The sequence below is a fragment of the Oryza brachyantha genome, chromosome 1 (genome assembly GCF_000231095.2).
Source record: "Oryza brachyantha chromosome 1, ObraRS2, whole genome shotgun sequence".
NCBI lineage: Eukaryota > Viridiplantae > Streptophyta > Magnoliopsida > Poales > Poaceae > Oryza > Oryza brachyantha.
In genome coordinates this window covers 23,987,011-24,008,440 of record NC_023163.2, presented here as the reverse complement: position 1 = coordinate 24,008,440, position 21,430 = coordinate 23,987,011, and the positions used below count along the sequence as shown (strand labels likewise).

Sequence of the window (21,430 nt, the reverse complement as noted above, 5' to 3'; positions counted from 1 at the left end):
TTCGCGCGGATAGCTTCCTCGCGTGTAAAAATTTAGTATACTAAGATACCAGACATTTACACTATAATAATTTTTGATACCTCAAAATATTTTTTAAGAATAATAAAAAACTCATTTAACTAACATATATAAACTTTGGATATATAAAATTTCAGACGTATAAATTTTACATGTATAAACTTTAAATGGGTAAACTTTAGACGTATATTTTTAATACATATACATATATACATAAATACATGGATTTAAAATTAGAAATTAAATCCTAACTTGAATTGGAGTCAAATATATAAGCTTTGTATGTATAAATATGATATTGTAAATTTTACACGTACAAACTTTCTTTAAAAAGATAAACAAGTTATATATAAAAAAGTAAATAACGGACGTTCGTGCGAAAACCTTCAACATAAAAGTTAGCTAAACAGACTTTCGCCTACCTCGCGTACGTAGTGATCCGCGTTGTGCGAGCGAGCCGGGGCAGCAACACCAGCAATAATCTGGGCGAGACGCGCGGCGGCAGCGCAAGTGGATGGATAAGCGTGGGAAGGAGGAGAAGCGCGCGGCACGGCACCAAACCACCTACCCTGCGGTCCATCAAAACGCCAAATCAGCGTCCTAACAAAAGGGCGGAGGCGTTAATGCTAGCGGACGCCGGAACAAAAGAGGTAGACGACTTTTGACTTTTCCCCTACAGAAACCGCACGGTCAGGTTAATAGTAAAAAAGTAGTAACTAAATGGCTACATGCTTTGCTGTTTCATTGCTCTGTATGCATGTAGTACGAGAGACGAGATGCCGCCGGTACACTGCGCCGGCCCGCTGCCCGTGCTCTCAGCACCAGCGCGGCTAGAGTTTGCTCGGTATCCGAAGCAATTTTACAGCCGGACCTGGAAATATATGTGGCTGCTACGTTCATTAATTGATGGGCCGACCGGTTTGGTTGTATCGTACACAGCGTTTGCAATGCTCCGGTAGGTACGTGCATGGCTTCGGTTCGTTGTTTGTTGCAACCAGCAGGATCCAAATCATCCAACCCAAGTGGCTAATTCTTCGGTGACTTTCATCATGCATGCGCCTGGGTTGGAGAGAACGAATCATGGCCTAGCGCAGTAGAGTAGTTCGTCAAAAGGGCCAAATTATTGTGCACTACCCAGCGGCACTCCACAACAGAACATTGACTCCAGTAATGTTCTTACAAAATGGCATTGTACGGTCCCGTTTGAACGGAACGGAGCTTTTGTTATGGAATAAATCGTGTTTTGGTTTTTACCAAGTTAAACTTCTTTGATAAAATTTATAGAAAAATACACGCTAAGATATTCAGAAGAGTATCGATACCCTATAACTCTCTCTGGTTGCAGCTTCGAGCCACTAGAAGGTCAGGTCGTTGGCTAGGGAGGTGCTTGATATTTTTAAAGGTATTCACCGAAAAAAAACCTTAACAGGTGCAAATCTATCTTATAATATTGTGTTCTCGTATATACGAAAATATCATGTACCTAAGTCTCTATATGGGGACATGTATCACTCTTAATCAGACATGGATAAGCAGGGAAGGGTGTTATTGGGACAAGTCTTTTCTTAGTCCGTTCCGAATTCATGGTATACTTCCAAGAGTGTATTTGGTAGGATAATGCCCGAGTCCTACTGCAAGAAAGAAGAATTTATGTAGAATAAATATAAAAACCTCCTAGGCCGAGTTCGGCATACCCACCAATTTATCCAAATTTCCTCATTCTTTGCGCCTACGCTTTCTAAACTACTAAACAATGTGTTTTTTTCGAAAAATTTCTATAGAAAAGTTGTTTTAAAATATTATATTAATATATTTTTATTTTTTAAAATTAATAATTAATAATAAATTAATCATGTACTAATATATTACTATATTTTTTGTGCCGGATAACTTACCCCTATATTCTTCACGCCGAACACGACCCTAGATGAGGAGGGGACAAGGGACAGAAGATACACAAGCCACGTAAACTCAAGATAGAGGAGCGACTGTGTCGAGATCAAGCTTGCACAACCATGTCAACTTTGTCAACATATAGGTTATGATGGTCTAGTTAAGAGATGAGCATCTATCTTGTATACCTATACATATATCTCGCCGATATGGTACAAAGAGCAAAATAGTCTTTGCCAGAATAGATTAGGGCTATTATAAAAATACATGTCTCATTTCTTGCGTATCTACTCTCGTGCATACCATGGTACCAACTAAACTCTATGCCCTAAAATACCATGGTTGGTGTTGTAAATGTTGCTATGTTTTACAATAACGTTGGCAAATCTAAAGAAATAGACTTACTCCATCTAGTTTGACTATTAATGTAATTTTAGACAACGATGTAGTCTTTAAAATATATGTTTGACTGTAGTTTCCTACTAAAATAAACAATATTTACTTTTACTAAAATATTTTAAAGACATGTGTATATGTTGCCCTAATATTTTTAAACTAAATATTTAAATATTTAGAAGGTATTAATATTTAAAGTTTTAAAAATTTGACCACACTATTATATAAAACAACATGAGTTATGGAGCTGAACAGACTAATACAAAACCAAAATACCTTACATTTTAAAATGATGGTACTTATGTACTACTCCATCCGTCCACGGAAACTGTATATTCTCCCCCTCTTGCTTTATACTGCAAAAGTTTTCGTACATTTCAAACAATTAATGCATTCTAGTTATGAAAGTGAAAAACAAATATACTGGAGTTTGCTAAAACAGGGAACACATGTGTTATAGTATTAACGGTAGAAAATAAATACAAGTTTACTTAAACGAATGTTGTTAATCTAATCTTTTTAACTCTTGTCTTAGTGCATGTTAGATGATACAGAAATTAAATCAATTGACGGAGGGAGTAGTAATTCACACTTTACTGCAGAAATCTTACCTGCAGAAATGCATTGCCTAGTACTGAGAGAACAATCACGTGCTACAAAATAGGGATGCCACTGTTTAACCCATCAAAAGCAGACACACAAGATGCTCCTAATTCAATCAATTAGGCCTTTATATGCTGGGGCCTTGGAGCATCCCAACAGATCATCTAAATTTGGTCATTCATATCTTTATTTGGATGATCATCTAAAACAGTTTTATCCTCTATATTTTTTTTACTCCGGCAGATCATGCATATATGACACCCTCCATAATTCTTTAGAGGATGAAGAGAACATCCAAATATAGATGACATCTAAAAATAGAGGATGAGATGGATGTTTTGCTGAAGATCAATCTTTATCTTTCATCCTCTATTTTTAAAATAAAGGATGAAATAGATGAATTGTTTAAGAATGCTCTAATTTTTAACCTTTCCCATAGCAGATAGACGTCTCTTGCAACCAACAAAATGAACAGAAGAGCTTGCAACCAACAAACATGAACAGCAATGAAGAAAAGTTGCAGTGCCATATAGCATGCATTATTTTGTTGTACAGTGAGACGAGTACAGTACACCATTAGTTATCCGACAAACTGATCCATCCTTCAATCACCAAACAAGCGCACGTACGAGCGAGCGCGCGCGCAGATCGGCAGCCATGCCAGCTCGATTTACCAAAACAGTAACTTTCGGAGTAGTACGTACTTACAGGCTTACAGCACACGCAAATACTAGCAGTCTACTACAACTCTTCGCCGCAACGTGTGCCTGGGTGAAAAATCTTGTCTTCATGGAATGTACCGCTCCTTCGGGTTCTCTAGCCCATTCGCGTCGTACCCTGCCGCCGCATTGTCATGCCTCTTCCCCGCCTGAACTCCGGCGCGGTACCCGGTGCCGAACTCCTCCTGATCATTGCCGCCTGCGTACTCGTGCCCGGCCGCGTTGCCACCGCCGTACCTCCTCCCCCCCACCTGCACTCCGGCGCGGTACCCGACGCCGAACTCCTCCTGATGGTCATTGCCGTTTGGGTATTCTTGCGCGGCCGCATCGCCGCCGCCGTACCTCCTCCCGCCGTTGAACTCCTCGGGGCGCCCCCGCACCGGGTTGGACTCGCGGCCGTAGCCGTACTTGTCGCTGTTCACGTCGTAGTAGTACCGGCCGTTCTGGTACAGCCTCGTGTCGCTCATCCCGTAGTCGTATGGTTGCTGCTGCTGTCCGCCGCGCATGCCCGCGTACGACATCGGCCGCCCCCTGCCGCTGCCGTCTTCGGTGTACTCACGCCCGGCACCGTAGCCGGACACTCCTGCCGGCGCCGCTTCCTCCTCTTTCTCTTGCTCGGCCGCGGCCGTCGCTGCACTGGTGGTCGTCTGCTGCCCATGCATGCGCGCGTACGAGTACGACAGCGGCCGCCCCCTGCCGCTGCCGTCCTCGGGGTACCCGGCCCAGGCGCCGTCGCCGGCCACGCCTGCTGGCGCCTCTTCCTTCTCTTTCTCCTGCTCGGCCGTGGCCGCCGCCGCGTCGGTGGTCGTCAGCTTCTCGGCGTCGTGGTGCACGCCGCGGCGGAAGTAGGCCTCCGGGTAGCTCTCCTCCGGCCGGCCGTAGAGGCCGTACCCGCGGCTGCTGTCGCCCCCACTGGACGGCCGAGAAAATTCATCCGACGCGCTGTTAGAATTGGTAGAGTCCGCTGCCGCCGCCGCCGTCGTCGCTACTGCCACCTTGTCAAGCTCAACAGCTTCGGGGCGCGTGGTCTTGCTGAAGAACACGCGGCCACCACCACCCCACGACGGCCACGCGTCGGCGGCGCCAGCGGCGGCGAGGAACGCGAGGGCGAAAAGGAAGATGTGGCGAGCAGGGGAGGAGGAGGAAGCCATGGAAGCGTCGGTGGTTTGGCTGGTACCGAGCATACAGCGCTGCAGCTCGTACTACTGTCTCTTGTTTCCGTGCGCACTCATATATAGAGCCGGGCCGATCTGTGATCGCTAGCGGTGTGGGACAATTCAGTGAGGAGAGCACTGGTTTAGCAGCAGTGACTCACTCGGTGAGACTGAGCACGGAAAGGAAATGGGAACAGAAAGGCAAACACGGACAGGGTTAGATCGAAAGCGCCGGCGCGCGATGAGGCGGGGATTGTGGGGGGAGGGGGGAGAGCGTGCGTGTGTTCGTGCGTGCATGGCGCCACTGGGCATAGTGGAATTTGGGACACGCTAGCTAGCCGCTGCCTGCATGCGAGATCTATGAGGCATCGTAAGCGGTTCAGCGTAGGCCTCGCAGTCGCAGTGATGGAAGTCATGAGCTACGAGCAAGGACGGGAAAGTGGTGATAAGTTCGGCACTGGGCCACTGCGTTTTTGGCTGCGTGAGCTTTTAAATGCCTCTCGTGCTTTTCAGCCGTGAGTTACAATCACGCGACGGGGGAGAGTGTTTATGCTACTGTCACCTTGTTCCCACTGGGTACTCCGGTACCGATTATGCATGGAAAGGTCGAGAGCAAAACGATTTAGTCACTCCGTCCAATTTTAATCGGCACATACGGTATGTACGTACTGGTACCAAAGATAACGAAGTTATCTTCCGTTCTGAATTTCGATGAGGTTTAAATTCAGAACGGAAGAGGGGGAGCTGCTGTTATTACCCCTTTCGTCCCTATCACATAAACACAGTCCCACGCCTCGAGGCCAGAAAAGCAAACCTCTCCGATCGAACTGGGATGCCGACCAAAAGGAACGGCGCTAACCACCGTACTAGCAAGCTCGGGACTCCAATTCGCACGGATAAGCTCGACATTATTGGCTAGAGAGGGGAGGTCTCCGAGCTCTCACCCTAGTCATACCTCTATCGGTGAAGTCAACATGAAGCCGCTTGGGGGCTTGTTGTTCCTGCTAAGGACAGTAATAACAATGGGACGAGTTATACCGGCGCATCTCTCTTTATGGGCGATGAGACGCTTCCCTTACATTATAATCATAGATAGAGTGGCATGATTTGACCCATCTACCTAGTCAAATCAGGCCACGACCGGAGCTGGACGAAAAACTCGTAACTTGTTAGCTTTCTCGGCTCGTGCCTAGCTTGGCTCGGCTTAGCTCAACTCGTTTCGATTGTCTAATGAGCCAAGACATCTTTTCAGCTCGGTAGGCATAACCAGCCAGCTCGTAATCCAGCGAGCTGCTCACGAGTTTAATGAGTTGGGCTAGAGGGAGGATTTATGAAAAATGAGCAAAAACCCATAACAACAAGCATATTATGAAAAGGAAGAGGAAACCCTAATCCCCTCTAAGTCGGCCATCGATCGTCCCCTAGCGCCACCACCTACTACCGCCCCCTACCATCGCACCCATTGTCCCTTGCGCCTTCCATATGTGCAGGAAGAGGGAGATTAGGCTTTTGTCGTAGCAACATCTACAAATGCAATATTCACAGCTTCGGCGCTGAAGAAACCTCTGACAATAACAAAGGAGGCCTTAACTCGAGCCACATTGAATTCTGGCAAAGAGCATCAGATCTGCATCATTTGAAAGAAGGGTGGAGCATCAGGTACGGGATGGTGCAAAGCAGGATGGACGCTCTCTTTAGCCCGCACACCGCCAATGTTGTTGATGCCACCCCACCATCTTCTTGTTCTTCATTGCACGCCCCTATACTCGACTGCAACCCCTAGTCCGATTATTCGACGAGAGTAGATTGTAGGTTAAGTGGTGGTCTAGCCGCTTAACCCCTATCTGAAGCCTTATCTTCTCCGGGTAGGGGAGGGAGGCGGTAATGTTGGGTTCCAAGGTTTGTGCCACGAGAGTGGCTCCTAGGCCACTACTTTTGAGCTTGACTCTCTGAGACCATGTTCGGTTAGCAGGGAATTAATCCCTAGGAGGGATCTATCCCGGGAGGGATTGGGTGAACCCCTCTCATGTCACCCAATCCCTGTGAGGTTTGAATCCCTAACTTTTCTATAATCCCTTCCATAAAAATATCCGTTTATTTTGGCAGGGATTTATAAAAAAAAAATAGCAGGTTGGGATTTTACACATTATCCCACAAGATGCTCGGGATTTTTTTCCACACCATTGATGGAGAGGATTAATTCCTCGGTCAAGACAATGGAAAAATCTCGGGATGGGCCTGGCTAGAACCCCGACTAGGCTTAACCGAACACTGATTTTTTTGTGGGCTGAGATTTATTCCGGGAGAAGAAATCCACGAGGGTTAGGGCCTAATCACTGCACGCACAATCCCCCTCTAACCGAACAAGGCCTAAAGGTCAAGTCTGGCTCTTGGTGGGACGATGACGCCCTACTAGGAACATAGTCCCCCATCAATTGTAATATTAAATTTGTAGTTTTACAATACTTTATTTATTATAGTTTTTTTTATAAATGTGATATTAAACATGTAGTTTTATAATATGGTACCTTAAAATATGTATTTTTTGATAGTTTGGTTAAAGTACTTATAGTTATCTGAAATTACTCAAAATTGTATTGTATTGTAAGTTTAACAAATTACGCTGTAAGATGCATTGGTTTTAAATGTAAATTCCACATGCATACACCATTAATTTGGAACTTTCAATTTAAGTATCATAAATACTCACCTAATGCACTAATTGATGGTACTAACATACCATATGAAATGCGGATGGACCGTAAGGTAAATAGGCCAGCCATGCGGTTATTATAGTCCATCACTGCCACGGAAAATATACGGTGAAACCTAACTTATATAAAAACTCGTGTAAACTACATATGTGATATGCAGGCGTATGTAAACTATGACCAGCTAACACATAAACGCGCACTAATCTTAAAACATATAAAATGGTACTCGCTTAGCTTTTTTTTAACGCCATTGACTTTTTATCTACGTTTGACCCTTCGTCTTATTTAAAAAGTTTATATAATTATTGACTACTTTATTATGATTTGATTTATTATTAATTTTTAAATAAGACGAATGGTCAAACGTAAATAAAAAGTCAACGGTGTCAAAGAAAAACAGAGAGAGTATAACAATTTGATTAACATTAAAAAAAAACTGTCGCCACAAGTATAGCATAACCGAGCAATAAGGTCGGATGGACCTCAGTCCTTCTGTCTATGGGGGTCCATCTATAGTCGCATACTCTTATGGACCAGGTGGCTTTAACAATCTAGCGTGGTTGGCAAATTTTGCAAGAATGTCCAGCATCAGCATATGGCGATAACAATCTAGCGCCTCTTCGTTTTGATAACATCATATAAACATATACCAAAATTTGAATTTAGAGTTTAACTTTGAAGTTGATTTTAACATTTTATCGTAGATTATTTTATATCATTTATTTTTAGAACAATAAGAACACATATCTAATATTTTATGTATATATTATTTTCTAATTACTAATATACCGTCTTGTTTATGCTTATTATAAGCAAAACGATAAAACTGGTAATACTTTCCATTTTCCATCTGCAAGGCACAAGTCCGGAACTCCGGATGTTGCAAACTTGCAATGGACCTAATGATTGGGGTTGAGCTACGGCCCATGTCTCCAGCTCGACTTAACCACTCTCATTTTGAGGCCTCGACCTCTCAGGAGTCAGGAAGCAGGACGGATAAGGGCCCAAGATGCAATAAGCTTGAAGCGTTCGCCCTTTTGTGGTTTAGGCCGACGTATGGGCCACGATGACGTGCATTTATGGACTGGACAGTGTCTTTGTGTCTTGTGGATTTTCCTCAAGCAACAGCCAGACACTCGCGTGGAAACGACCAGAGCATTCGTGAAGATAACGACCCTCTAAGGCCAGCACTTTAGATCGAAAATTTTTTTTGGAGAAGTGTCGTATCGTATGTTTGATCAGATGTTAGAAGGGGTTTTGATACAAATGAAAAAATGAATTTTACGGCTAGCCTAGAAACCGCGAGACGAATCTTTTGAGCCTAATTAATCCGTCATTAGCACATGTTGGTTACGATAACACTTATAGCTAATTATGGTCTATTAGGCTCAAAAGATTCATCTCAAGATTTTTTCCGTAACTGTGTAATTAGATTTTATTTCATCTATATTTAATGGTTTATTTAGGTGTCCAAAGATTTGATATAATATTTTTGGAATTTTTTTTTTGAAAACTAAACAAAGCCTAAAGGCCTAAAAAGAAGGATGCTGTTAAAAGGGATCGCATCGTGACAGAGCCGGTCAGATCCGTCGGCTGAGTCGCATTGAAGGGCATCGCGGAAACATTGTAGGAGTACTATGCTAGCCAGGGCATTAATACGTGTACAACAGCCTCAAGCAAGAAACACTGTCCATTATTCATGTCCTTCGGTAGGACGTCCAGTAAACACTTACCAGAAGTAGAGTAGTTCAAGTGAGACGCCAGCAAACAATATACTGTCACTAAGAGCATAAAAATAGTCGAAAATGATAATAAAAAAAAAGAAACTCAAACTGTTTATCATTACCGTGTTTATTTTTAGTTAAATTTTGTAGAAATACAAATGTTTCTGTCGAGCTGTCACAAAACTATAGATGTCACAAAACTACATATTTAGCATTAAATTTATAACAAAATTACATATGTATAGCATTAAATTATCACAAAAGGACAAATTTAATGTAACATACCAAAAAAACTACATATTTAAGGATGACGTTAAAAAATTACAGATTTTAGAGTTTGGGTCCATATCACAATTGTTTTTTAAGTTATAAAGATGTAGATTTTTAGTCACATAGATATTAAATATACAGTTTTATGGTAAAATATATTAAATTTGTAATTTTTGTGGAAAATTTGGTTCTAAATCTATAGTTATTTTGTGATAGCTCAATCAAAATATCTATAAATATGAGAAATTACTCTTATTTCTATAAAGAGGATTCAAATTAAACGATAAAGTCAGAAACGGTAACGATCTAAGTATTCCCTAAAAACTAGATAATGTTGTAAACAAAATTATTATCATATAATTAACCTCGAAACAACAAAGCACAACGATAAACATGCCACACTCGTGTTTATATTATAAATAACATCCTACTTCCTCCGTCTCAAAAAAAGCAACTTTTTGATTTTGTGTCGAGCATTTGACCATCCATCTTATTTGATAATTTTTTAAGAATTTTTTAAAAAAATTAGACACACATAAAGTACTATTTATGTTTTATCATCTAATAAAAATAAAATTATTAATCGTAAATTTTTTTTATAAGACGGGAAAGTAAACATTATATCTAAAACTGAAAAGTTAATTTGTTTTGAGACGGAGGAAATATGCAACTACTTAGGACACGTACCCACCGAGACGACGGCCGTCGTTATGTTGCCACAGAGGCAAATTTGGCTTACGTGGACACAATTTAATGAAGAAAGAGATTGCGATCGTCGTCTCGTTCATCGACGGCGATGGCTCATGCTCCGACGCATGCAGTCGGCATTCGACGGGCGTTGCATGAGAGCAAGTATAATAAGTATAATAGCAGACTATAAGCTAGCTAAATACTGATGTGGAAAAGAGAAAAGAAGCTTATAGCCAGCTTAAACACAAGAACTAAGACAGCATGTGAGGTAGATATATAGGTCCTACATGAAAGATGAAGAGCTAAAAAAGACTACAAAAAATTTTATAACCAATTTATTAGCTATATTATTAACCTTGCTGCGAGACGAGCTGCAGGGCATCGTCGATATCTGGATCGGTTGCGCGGTAGCAGAGCATTCACCTTTGTTCCTCCGGTTTGACTCCATTTGATTGTGCGTTAAGTCATGGTACATGCAGAAAACTAAGTACTATTGACAATATCCCTCACTGCATGTATTCTATTTTACTTATTTTAGAAGAATTTAAATATTGTATATTTCTCTTCCAGATGACAAATTACTTTAGAATGCATTTTCCTTATCTCATTGATGATTTACAGCTTTACGTGTCTTATTTACAAGAAGACATATTATAAACCATGAAAATTGATTATATATGTGTGTAGTGTTTATTTTGTCATTTTTTACTTGATAACCACTTATATTAACAAAGTAACAAAATGCCATACAAAGATCCATACGTGTTTGATTATGTATGCATGTATGCATTAAAAAACCTGTAGACAACCAAACAGATAACAATTGTCTAAACTGTTATATAACTTATTTGTGTTGTTGTCGGTATGTATCAAATAGATATATGTATCAAATAGATAGCTGTAGTATGAACCATTGTACATGCCCTTATCATTTAAAGAAGTTTGTACTTCATGTGTTCAAAATGACATCATCTAATTTATCTATCCCACAAAGACAATAGTTAAGGATATTTATTGGAGTCCGAGGAAATAGTAAACAAGTTCATTGGAGTTTGGATAGTGGAGAGAGGTTGTTGAAGTTTTAGAATGTGAAGGGTAATTTGGTTTTTTATAGTTTTTTATTTGATAAGCGTGAGATAGTGAAAAATAAAATCTTTCAAGAATGGAGGCGGTAGTAGTTAACTAATTTAATTACCTCATTACGAGACTATGTGAAAAAAATATGTAAAAGTTGGTTTAAAAATTTGATTAATTCATTTTTGAGTTTAAAATAGGTAATACTTAATTAATCATATAGACTAATGACTTTTTATGTTTTAAATGCGTTGATTAGCCCAATGCAAAAGGTGTTTGAAAGCGCCTAACATCAACAAGAATTTTGCTATCATGCAATTATCAAAGATGTGTTTTGTCTGTTTTGCCATTTCGGATTTGGGATTAGCCAAAATGCTATTATCAAACGAGACCACTCCGTTGGTTTGCCATTTTCTTCATTTCTCGTATTTTGAAAATGTTTGTTCCTTTTCTGTATGACTATTTTGCTCCGAGGAGTTCGCCGATGACTGTTTCGACGGGGTCGGCGTCGTGGCTCACTCTAGCAACGCGGCAGGGCCCTACTCAAACATCGGTCATAGGTCAAAGCCCTCGGACAACAAGATCAGGTGGAAGACGTTCATTACTTCGGACGGTTCGTCATTGTCATCGCCGGCATTGATGAGCGTGTCCACCGGCGCCAGTGATAAGGCATGGAATGGACAACATTTTCCGAAAACACAACATCTCGATTACAAAATACAAAATACAGAAGATGACGCCACAGGATTAGAGGTCAGCCTTGGCATCGTCGTAACTCGTAATCACTGCCGGCAAGCACCTCGAAGACAGTCATACAACGCATAAAAATAGACAAAAATATTTTCAAATTGTGAGAAATGGAGAAAATGACGGATCAGTGGAGTGACCTCGTTTGATAATGACATTGTAGCAAAACCCATATACAAAATGACAAAACAGACGAAACTTATCTTTAATTATGATAGAATAGTAAATTTCGCGACGACAACACTGACAACACAAAAGATTATGGTTAAACTCATGCATGCCATTTTTGGTGAGAGAAAGAGAGAGAGCGCGCGCGCTAGCCCTGTGCAAGCAAGCACTCAACGGTGTTGTTCGTCTGTTGATGAAAAGGATCAGAATCACACCGTTCTGAATCCATCCAAAGCAGAACTGTGCTCAGAATGGATGACGGCACTGTGGCTCCTTTTCTTTCCACGAGGCGCTGGCGGTGGCATCCTGGTGGGGGAACAGTGACCCCCAGAGTGGCAGCAGCCAGCACTACGGCCGCGCACAGTAGCCAGTAAACGCGCTGCAGCTGCTGCAGCACGCCAGCACCGTGCCAAGGGCAAAAAAACGAAGAGAAAAAAAGGGATACCAATACCACGACCCAACCCCGTCGCCTCTTTAACCGCACCGCACCGCACCGCACCGCACCGTTGCCCTCGCTCGCTGAGACGCTGGCTGACTCGCTCCAGCCAGCAGCAGCCAGCGACGGAACAGACGACACCACCACGACGCCCGCGTCATAAAGGCATGGGCATTGTCGCAGGCTAGCCACAGCGACGGGGCAGCAGCAGCAGCAGCGGCAGCAGCAGCAGCAACAGCGACCGCATCGATAGCGGCAGCTGAGGAGGGAGGGGAGGGGGGAGCGCGCGGTCGCCGCAGGGAGCAGGGCGGGGCATGGGCTGCGGCTGAGCGCTGCGCAGGAAATGGCTGGAGAGCGACGCCCTCGGAGGCATTAATGGCGTCCGCATCCTCCTCCTCCTCCCCATCCTCGCGGCCGCCGCTGATGGTTCTCCCCTCTTTTTACCGGCCCCCTTGGCCGTCCGAGAGGGGCGGTGAGCAGCGCGCGGCAGACTGTTGGGCCGGATCCCCAGCGGGAGGCGGCCGGGCGCGTGCCACCATGGGCATCGACCTCAACGATACGGTGAGCGGCGCCGAGGAGGACGCGCCGCCGGCCCCCGTGTGCCGGGAGCTGTGGCACGCGTGCGCTGGGCCGGTGGTGTCGCTGCCGCGCCGGGGCAGCGCGGTCGTGTACCTGCCTCAGGGGCACCTCGCGGCGGCCGGCGCCGGCGGCGGGATACGCGGGGAGGTAGCGGTCGCCCTCCCTCCCCACGTGGCGTGCCGCGTCGTGGACGTTGAGCTATGCGTGAGTGAACGTTTGCGCTCGCTTTTGTGACTTTTGTCACGGGGAGGGTTTCCGCTGTGACTGTGAGGCCGCGCATGCTGGGCTGCATTTACATGCTGGACTTTGTGCAGGCGGATGCAGCGACGGACGAGGTGTACGCGCGCCTGGCGCTGGTGGCGGAGGGCGAGGTACAACGCTGCTTCAATTATCTTATGTGATTCATGTGCTCCCGGATTGGAGATTGGATGAGATATTTTGGGGCGTCAAATGAGATTGCCTGCATTCTGTTCCCAGCTTTCTGCGTGGCATAAGCTGTCTGTAATGTGATGGGTGTTGAATGTACTTTGATTTTTTTTGAATGTCTAAGATATGCATTTTTAGTTCATTCTAATTTTATCAAGCCACATCATTTGGGACCTGATAGATCTACTTGGCGTGTGTGGTACGAGTGTTGTTTTCTTTGTGCAATGTAGCTTCGTTTAACACACCTAGTAGTATGCCACTAATTTTGCTTATTGTACTAATACGATGAATCATTTTGGCATGCAAATTCTATAGACGTATCTGATATTTTGATTTATCAATGGTGCGTTTGGTTGGTTCAGGTGTTTGAGAGGAACTCACATGGTGGTGGAAGCCAAAGGGAAGATGACATGGAGGATGGTGATGAGGAAAGGAAGTCTGGGATGCTGCACATGTTTTGCAAAACGCTAACGGCCTCTGATACAAGCACACATGGAGGGTTCTCTGTTCCTCGCCGAGCTGCTGAGGATTGCTTCCCGCCTCTGGTGATAAGATTAGAAGTTTGTTTTGTTTCCATCTGGCTCTTCAAGTGATTGCTTATCTTGTGATGCAACTAACAAAATTTGTTTTTGTTGTGCCTCAATAGGACCACAAACAGCTAAGGCCTTCTCAAGAGCTTGTTGCCAAGGATCTGCATGGAACAAAGTGGAGGTTCCGCCATATTTATAGAGGTGACAACAGAGTACTTGAAGGGATATGCAGTGCCCTTTATACAAGTTATATTTATTTAACTGGTAGAAAATGTTGGATTTGATTTAACACTTCTGTATGGGAAACTTATATGTTATACACTCATACTTATGTTGTGTTTTATGATCGGAGTATCGTTAAATGTCGTGTGACTGTTTTTGCTCTGACATAGGCCAGGGAATAATTTAGTCAATTCTATGAGATATATGGTAGGTGTAGGACATTCCAAGTGATCAGTAGTTTTCCCTGTCTGAACTGTGCACTCAATTGTTCTTCTTAGGGTGCAATTTGTTTCATTTCTAGTTAATCTTCTAATACAGCTTCTGTTATCTGCTTGTAACTTCCACCATTTTTTATTTAAGTTCTTGTATTATGTTTGCAGTGAAAATTATTTCTGTTGTTAAATGTAGTATTTTGCTCAGACAGTAGTGTCCTCAAAAGAGTGGATAGGATGCTGTCTGATCTTAATGATGTTCAAGCCAATGTCTCCATTCTGATTCTAACAAAAATGCCACAAGTTATTTGTGGCTATAGCATATGATGGTGCAGGATATCTCTTACGGCGTTTATGTTTTTTTAACTCTCTTTTCATTCCAGGTCAACCTCGTAGGCATCTTTTAACAACAGGATGGAGTTCCTTTGTCAATAAAAAGAAACTGGTCTCAGGGGATGCGGTCCTATTTCTCCGGTAACCACACGATCCATGTGTTAACCACAAACCTGTGTCTTCTTATCTATATTTTCTAACGAAGCATTTTTTTTGGCTTTGTAGGGGTGATGATGGTGAGCTAAGATTGGGTGTTCGGAGGGCCACTCAGCTTAAAAATGAGGCGCTCTTCAAAGCGTTTAGTAGTGACAGTTCAAAGATGCGGACACTGTTGTCTGTGGCTGAATCCTTGAAACATGGAAGCGTTTTTCACATTTGTTACAACCCAAGGTTTGCTGAGTAAAGCATATAGTGTTCCTTTTCGTGTGGTCCAACTCAATACAATGTCATTTTCTCTGGGGCAGTTGGACTATACAGTATATCATATATCCTTTTACGTAGTTGATTGTGAATCATTGGACTATGTAGGTCTGCTTCTGAATTCATTGTTCCATACTGGAAGTTCATGAAAAGCTTCAATCATCCAGTTTGTATTGGAATGAGGTTCAAGTTTCAGTTTGAGAGTGAAGATGTTAATGAGAGGTCTGTACTTTTTTAAACTCACTTTACTGTTTGCATAATACTTTCTTGGGTCTTACTTTCTGTGTTGTAGGCATGCTGGAATGATTGCCGGTGTTAGTGAAGTAGACCCCATCAGATGGCCTGGCTCAAAGTGGCAAAGCCTGCTGGTATGCATTGGAGCTGATTTTTATTAAGCTTGTCGACTATGAACCATTATTTTTGGGTACTTACTTAAGTGTTTGGAAGCATATCTGGGCACCATATGTAGTCACTTTTAATTACTTATTGTCTCTATCTGACTCTGAATCTGATGTTACTTCAGACATTAAAACAAATTATATCAAGTTAACAGAACTCTTGAATATGGGGGCAAAATCCTTCTTGTCTAGCTCAAAACTATTGGTTTAAGTCTGATCATGTAGATAGCTTACTTAGGAAGTTCCGTGATCTCTTGTTTATGAGTAAATATGTGCAAACATTAAGTGCTTGAGTGAGAACTGAGAAGATATAGGGGTAAATCCAATATTTGATAAAAATGGTGTGTTATATTTCTAAGATGATTTGAATCAATTTGATTCTTACATCTTGCGGTCTCTTGGTTAGCTGATGCTAATGGTTGGGGCAAACTGCATTAGTCAATTGGAATGACATATCAACAATAAATTATCAACCTCATCTAAATGGAACTTCTATGGATATCATGAAGGGGATAAAATCGCTTGTACAATGGCATTTCTTAGAATTGACGTTTGTCATTGGCAAAACTTAGAATTTATAAGTATAATTAGTGCATAAAAGTTATACCAACAGATTTATCTTTCAAAGAGCTTTCATAAAACATTGGTTCCATGGATATTATAGAATGCTCCTTCTTACCTATAGGGTGGTAAGAACTAAGGATGAATCCTAGCCTTTGAATTTTTTTATTAGTTTTATATAATGATAATATATTCTTTAACTCGTAATTAGGAAATTTCTGATAAAAAAGGAAGAATTAATGCATAAAATTATCCTCTTAGAAATTATGGGTGCAGTCAAACTCAACTTTTTACTGATTATTTAGAATGGACCTACACATATGTCCTTGGATGACTCCGATATTATTTTGTTTGAAAGTTCCTTAGAAATGAAGGTAAATGTATGAATTAATATGTTGAAATTCATCACAACAAATTTATGTTTTTTTATAAAATATATAACTGCCATCTGAAAACACCAAATCTGGTTAAATGAAATGAAAACAAATACAGATGAAAATTTTGGAACATTGGAAAATTTTCATTCTATGCCTTGAAATCTACCGGATTTGATCATAATTTTAAAAATTCCTGTTTAGTTTGTAATACATATGATGCTTAAAACGAGTTGGTTTGAACCCAAGGATAAAATATGGATGGTCTAAAACAAAGATGGAGCACCATAAAAAATTCCAACTTATGAATATATTTTTTGCGCAGTCAATGGTCAAAGTCTTGTCTTAAAGACTTCTCCACATAACATGCGCCTATAATTTTGGACGGAGGGAGTAATTCCATGCTGTTTATACATCTGGTTGACAGCTAAGGAACTCTTTTAATGAGGAGTTTGATTGGACTTTTGCCATTGGCCAATATTTGCCAGAAAATTTTTTATTAAATAAATCTTTTTAGCAAGTAATTTTATTACTAAACTATTGGGTAAAATTTTTTCAAAACTAAACCTTTTGGCCACGCCAGTGTGGGTGGCGTGACAAGACAACGATGCCACGCCGCCTGATCGGCATGATAAGACAATGCTGCCATGCCACCGACAATGGCGTGGCAAGCCGTTTCGCCACGCCAATGTTGGTGGCGTGGCCAAAAGGTTCATAGGGTGGAAATATTTTATCCGGAGGTTTAGTAATAAAATCATTTATTAAAAAGGTTTAAAAAATAAAAAAAATTCTATTTGCCACCCTATGGTGCCAAATGAAGCTTATATTGAGCGCACAGGAGAAACAAAACAGTCAAGAGAATACTAGAGGCACACTGTTATTGCTGACTTAATATGGGCCAGAACTTGTTTCACTTCTTCATGTATGATTTTGACCAGCTAAAAATAATCATCAAAATCTATTACTTAGAGGATTTACTAAATCCATACAAGTTTCATGAAGGCATCCAAGTCCTTATCGGTGAGTCTAAATAGGTTTGAATATTCTTGATTGGGTTGGACAAAGGCCATATTATTAAGAGCTTGGAATTTTATTGATATTGATTCGTCCATAGAAAAGCATAAAATCTGTCTACCATTTAGCAAAAGGTCCGTTATAGTCAATCTATTGTCTTACTATCCAAGTTTGCTAATTTTAGCAATTTAAATTGCTGTCTGTTCATGCAGGTTAGATGGGAGGGTGCTACTGACTGCAACAGCCAAAATAGGGTATCTCCATGGGATATTGAGATAGTAGGTGGTTCAGTCTCTGTTGCTCAATCTGTGTCCGCATCCAGTTCTAAAAGAACCAAGTTATGCCCTCAGGGCAATTTGGACACACCATCTCTGTGTAAGTTCCGACAGCATGAGGCTGATGGCCTGATACCTGGATTTATAAATTCTTAACTCTATGCTTATTGGCTTTTGTAGATGGAAATGGTCGTCCAGACTCGGTGGAAACTGAAAAGTTCCCCAGGGTCTTGCAAGGTCAAGAATTGATGGGTTCTAGGACCCATCGTGTTACTTGTTCTCCTCAGCCAATTGACATTACAAAAAGTAAGTCTTTTGATGCTTGGAGATTCCTTACTGACACTCGAAGCTGCATGTTGGGCAGTTCAACAAGCAGACTTCCAGTGTCATGCTCTGGTTTTACCCAACAATCTGTAGGCTTCAGTGAATCTATTGGATTCCCAGAGGTCTTGCAAGGTCAAGAAAGTTCTCAGGGAGTTCCTCCCCTCCAAGGAATGATGCCTGATGCATATTCAGCGAAAAGCAGACATGAATTAAAGAATCATATGTACACCCCAGCTGCCATGAGTGGTTTATCAGCTGCAAATCAAGGATATTGTCTCTCCCTATTATCTACTGGGCCACCTTCTCCACCTTCCAGTCTCGTGTTATACCAAACAGGTGTTCCACAACTTGAATTGGCAAGCAAGAACAAGGACAAAAGTGGAAATGGGAGCCAGCCAGCCTTGCCACTGCATAAGTTGCCTGGTGAAACTTGCTGGGAACAGCTTGAAATTGGAAATGCTTCAACACCTGGAAATGCTGCTAAATCAGGTCATGGTGGAAGGGAGGTTGGCAGGACGAGTTGCCGTCTTTTTGGTTTTTCCTTGACTGAGAAGATTGTTCCGACAGACAAAGGTGGTGAAAAGGAAGGGAATTATGAAGCTGATTGCCAAAATCCCCGGATGCTAGACTTGTTTGGATACAATTGCACTACGTCCGGCGCTCTTCATGCTCTTTGTGCTGCTCCTTTAGGAATATGATGCTACTTAATAACTGGTAAGTTCTAGTTTTTCGTACTACTACTCCCTCTGTTTCATATTATAAGATGATTCACCGTTTTTTCTCAAAATTAACTTGTAAAAGTTTAACTAAATTTGTAGAAAAATATAGCAACATCTACAACACTAAATTAGTTTCATTAAATAGAACATTGAACATATTGTGGGTATATTTGTTTTGTGTTGAAAATGTCGTTATATTTTTCTTTATTTTTGGTCAAATCTGAAAGAAGTTTGACTTTAAGAAGTCAAAACACCTTATAATATGAAAGAGGAGTAACTTATAAGAAAATTCACTTCTCCAGTACCTTTGGACCTGTTGCTCGTGCCCTATCAGTATGCAAAAGCTAATTGGTCGTTTACACAGGAGGTATACGTAGGTGCAGCCACTCCGCGCCTCATCCCATATCTCAACGGCATTTGTGTGATGCTTTGCATATTGGCATTGCTGGCTCACGCCTGGAAACAGACATGCCGTTAAGAGAATAAAGTGAGCCGATTGTATGTTTGTTTGCAGCTGTAGCTCTCGAGTCGGAAGGGCTATGATGTTTATGTACCATTACACCCTATTTATGTGGGCCTAGTTATGAACCTATTTCAGAAGTGCTATGTACGGTTTGCTTCCGATCTCTGTCATGAACATTTGTTTCTGTATTGGTACAAATTCCCAATGGTATGTTTATTATGGACCTCTTGTGTGCTTTTACATCAGATGTGCTCCGTTTGTATTGTGTAGTTTCTAGTAACCATTGTTGATGTGGTAGTAGTAGTACTGTAGTTTTGGTATGATCATTAAGCACAGGTTCCAGAGTGGAGAAGAAATCAAGGGTAAACCTCGATGACTGACCGGATGCCCAGGACCGGCACGATCTTGTCTTGTAGCCGCTGAAGCCCGCGTCGTGGAATATCTTGCGCTACTCCCGCTCGTCGCGCTCGGGGCTCCACACAGCAGCTGCGTCTCCGTGGCCCTCGCGTTCCCCGGGCTCGACGGCGATCCCACCACCAGGTCCATCACGATCACCCTGCCGCCGTCCTCCCTCGCCGGCACCGCCTCCTTGCACCGCCGCAGTATCCTCACGCACTCCTCGTCGCGCCATCCATGCAGGATCCACTGCGGAAACAGCAACCGCGACGTCATGGTCAGGGTGCAGCGCACGTTGCGTCGCCGGCTCGGGAAAGCCTGGGAGCGGGAGGAGCAGAGGCAGCGCCTGTGACCTTGAGGAGGACGGCGTCGGCCTTGGGGACGTGCTCGAACATGTCCCCGGCGACGAACTCGACGCCCCCGTCGCCAGGCGGGACGCTCGCGACGACGTGCGGCAGCTCCAGGACGCTGCACCTGACGTGCGGGAATGCGGCCGCGATGGCCTTGGCGGCGCCGCCGAGGTCCATCAACGAGGTGATCTCCCGGAACAGCGCGCCGCCGTGGCCGCGCAGGAGCACGTCCATCACGAAGCGCCCGTCGCACGCCATGGCGTCGTTGAACGCGGCGCCGAACTCCGGGTCGTCCTTAGCCACCGCCCAGAGCTCGCGGCCGCCGTGGACGGCGGCGAACGGCACGCACGGCGCGTCCGCCCCGTCGTCGGCGGCGCGGAACCACGAGGGCAGCGACATGGACGGCGACACGATGATGGGGTGTAGCTGTAGCATGGCACGCGCGAACGGCGAGAGCCCCTGCCCCGGCCCAGGCGCGTCGACGAGGAGACGCGAGATCGCGGTGAGCTCGTAGGCGTCCTCCGTCCAACGGCCGCGCGGAAGATGCCGGCGTGCCTGAGCAGTCGCATGAGGCGGCGCAGGAAGGGCTCCCTGGAGCTCGGCAGCGCGAGATCCGCGACGAGCTCGGCAACTGTAACGGCGCCGCCTCGGCGGTGGAAGGCGTCAGGGAATCAGGGATGCCGAGCTCGATGGCGCAACGGAGGGACATGGACTTGGTGTACGCGAATACATGGCTCCACAGCTCCGCTTGAGCATGGAGGAGCTCGTCGGCGGCAAGGCCGGAGTCGCGGGTGGTCTCCATGACTCAAGGTGCTTAGCGTTTGGTCGCGAGAGCTTAATTTGCTTTTGGTTCCGTTCCGAAGTCAACATGTGAGACTGTGAGAGGAGAGTTAGTCTAATTATAAAATAAATTTCAGATTTACAATTATAAAATAAATTTCAGATTTACTCTGAAAACCGTCAAAACGATTGTTTTTAAGTCTAATTAATCCATCATTAGCACATGTTAGTTATTGTAGCACTTATAATTAATTATGTACTAATTAGACTCAAAAGATTCGTCTCACAATTTTCCCTATAAGAGCAGGTATAATAGCAGTCTGTAAGCCAGCTATAAGCATATTTTAAAGAGGGGAGAGAGAAGAAAGATAGACTACTAATTTATAGCCAGCTACATATGGGCTCTAAGACAACATATATGTATGACATATGGGATCATGTATTGATG

The 21,430-nt window shown here is 43.2% G+C and overlaps 2 protein-coding genes and 1 pseudogene across 3 annotated transcripts; 1 reads left to right on the top strand and 2 right to left on the bottom strand.

Annotated features, from left to right (window-relative positions):
• Positions 1-3,358: 3,358 nt before the first annotated feature.
• LOC102720092 (RNA-binding motif protein, X-linked-like-3) lies at positions 3,359-4,953 on the bottom strand. Its single transcript, XM_006644657.3, has one exon. The coding sequence runs from the start codon at positions 4,811-4,813 to the stop codon at positions 3,698-3,700; it is 1,116 nt and encodes a 371-aa protein (XP_006644720.3). The 5' UTR covers positions 4,814-4,953; the 3' UTR covers positions 3,359-3,697.
• A 7,845-nt stretch (positions 4,954-12,798) lies between these two features.
• On the top strand, positions 12,799-19,707 carry LOC102714978 (auxin response factor 3). Of its 2 annotated transcripts, XM_040530013.1 has the most exons (12): positions 12,799-13,389; positions 13,500-13,556; positions 13,974-14,156; positions 14,258-14,342; positions 14,959-15,049; positions 15,134-15,298; positions 15,437-15,550; positions 15,621-15,696; positions 17,888-18,050; positions 18,131-18,256; positions 18,395-18,988; positions 19,358-19,707. In XM_040530013.1, the coding sequence occupies exons 1-11, from the start codon at positions 12,982-12,984 to the stop codon at positions 18,970-18,972; spliced, it is 2,046 nt and encodes a 681-aa protein (XP_040385947.1). In that variant the 5' UTR covers positions 12,799-12,981; the 3' UTR covers positions 18,973-18,988; positions 19,358-19,707. The 2 variants fall into 2 exon arrangements, with proteins under 2 accessions (XP_040385947.1, XP_006646331.3); XM_006646268.3 differs by having other exon boundaries at positions 12,800-13,389; positions 18,131-18,988.
• A 105-nt stretch (positions 19,708-19,812) lies between these two features.
• On the bottom strand, positions 19,813-21,004 carry LOC102719813 (annotated as a pseudogene).
• Positions 21,005-21,430: the final 426 nt, after the last annotated feature.

Excerpts from the sequence above, each read along its gene's own strand:
- LOC102714978 (XM_006646268.3), top strand. The coding sequence starts at position 12,982 with ATGGCGTCCGCATCCTCCTCCTCCTCCCCATCCTCGCGGCCGCCGCTG. Across the intron at positions 15,551-15,620 it reads AGTGAAGATGTTAATGAGAG|GCATGCTGGAATGATTGCCG; the intron begins GTCTGTACTTTT and ends TCTGTGTTGTAG. Across the intron at positions 18,051-18,130 it reads TTTGGACACACCATCTCTGT|ATGGAAATGGTCGTCCAGAC; the intron begins GTAAGTTCCGAC and ends TGGCTTTTGTAG.
- LOC102720092 (XM_006644657.3), bottom strand. The coding sequence starts at position 4,813 with ATGCTCGGTACCAGCCAAACCACCGACGCTTCCATGGCTTCCTCCTCC.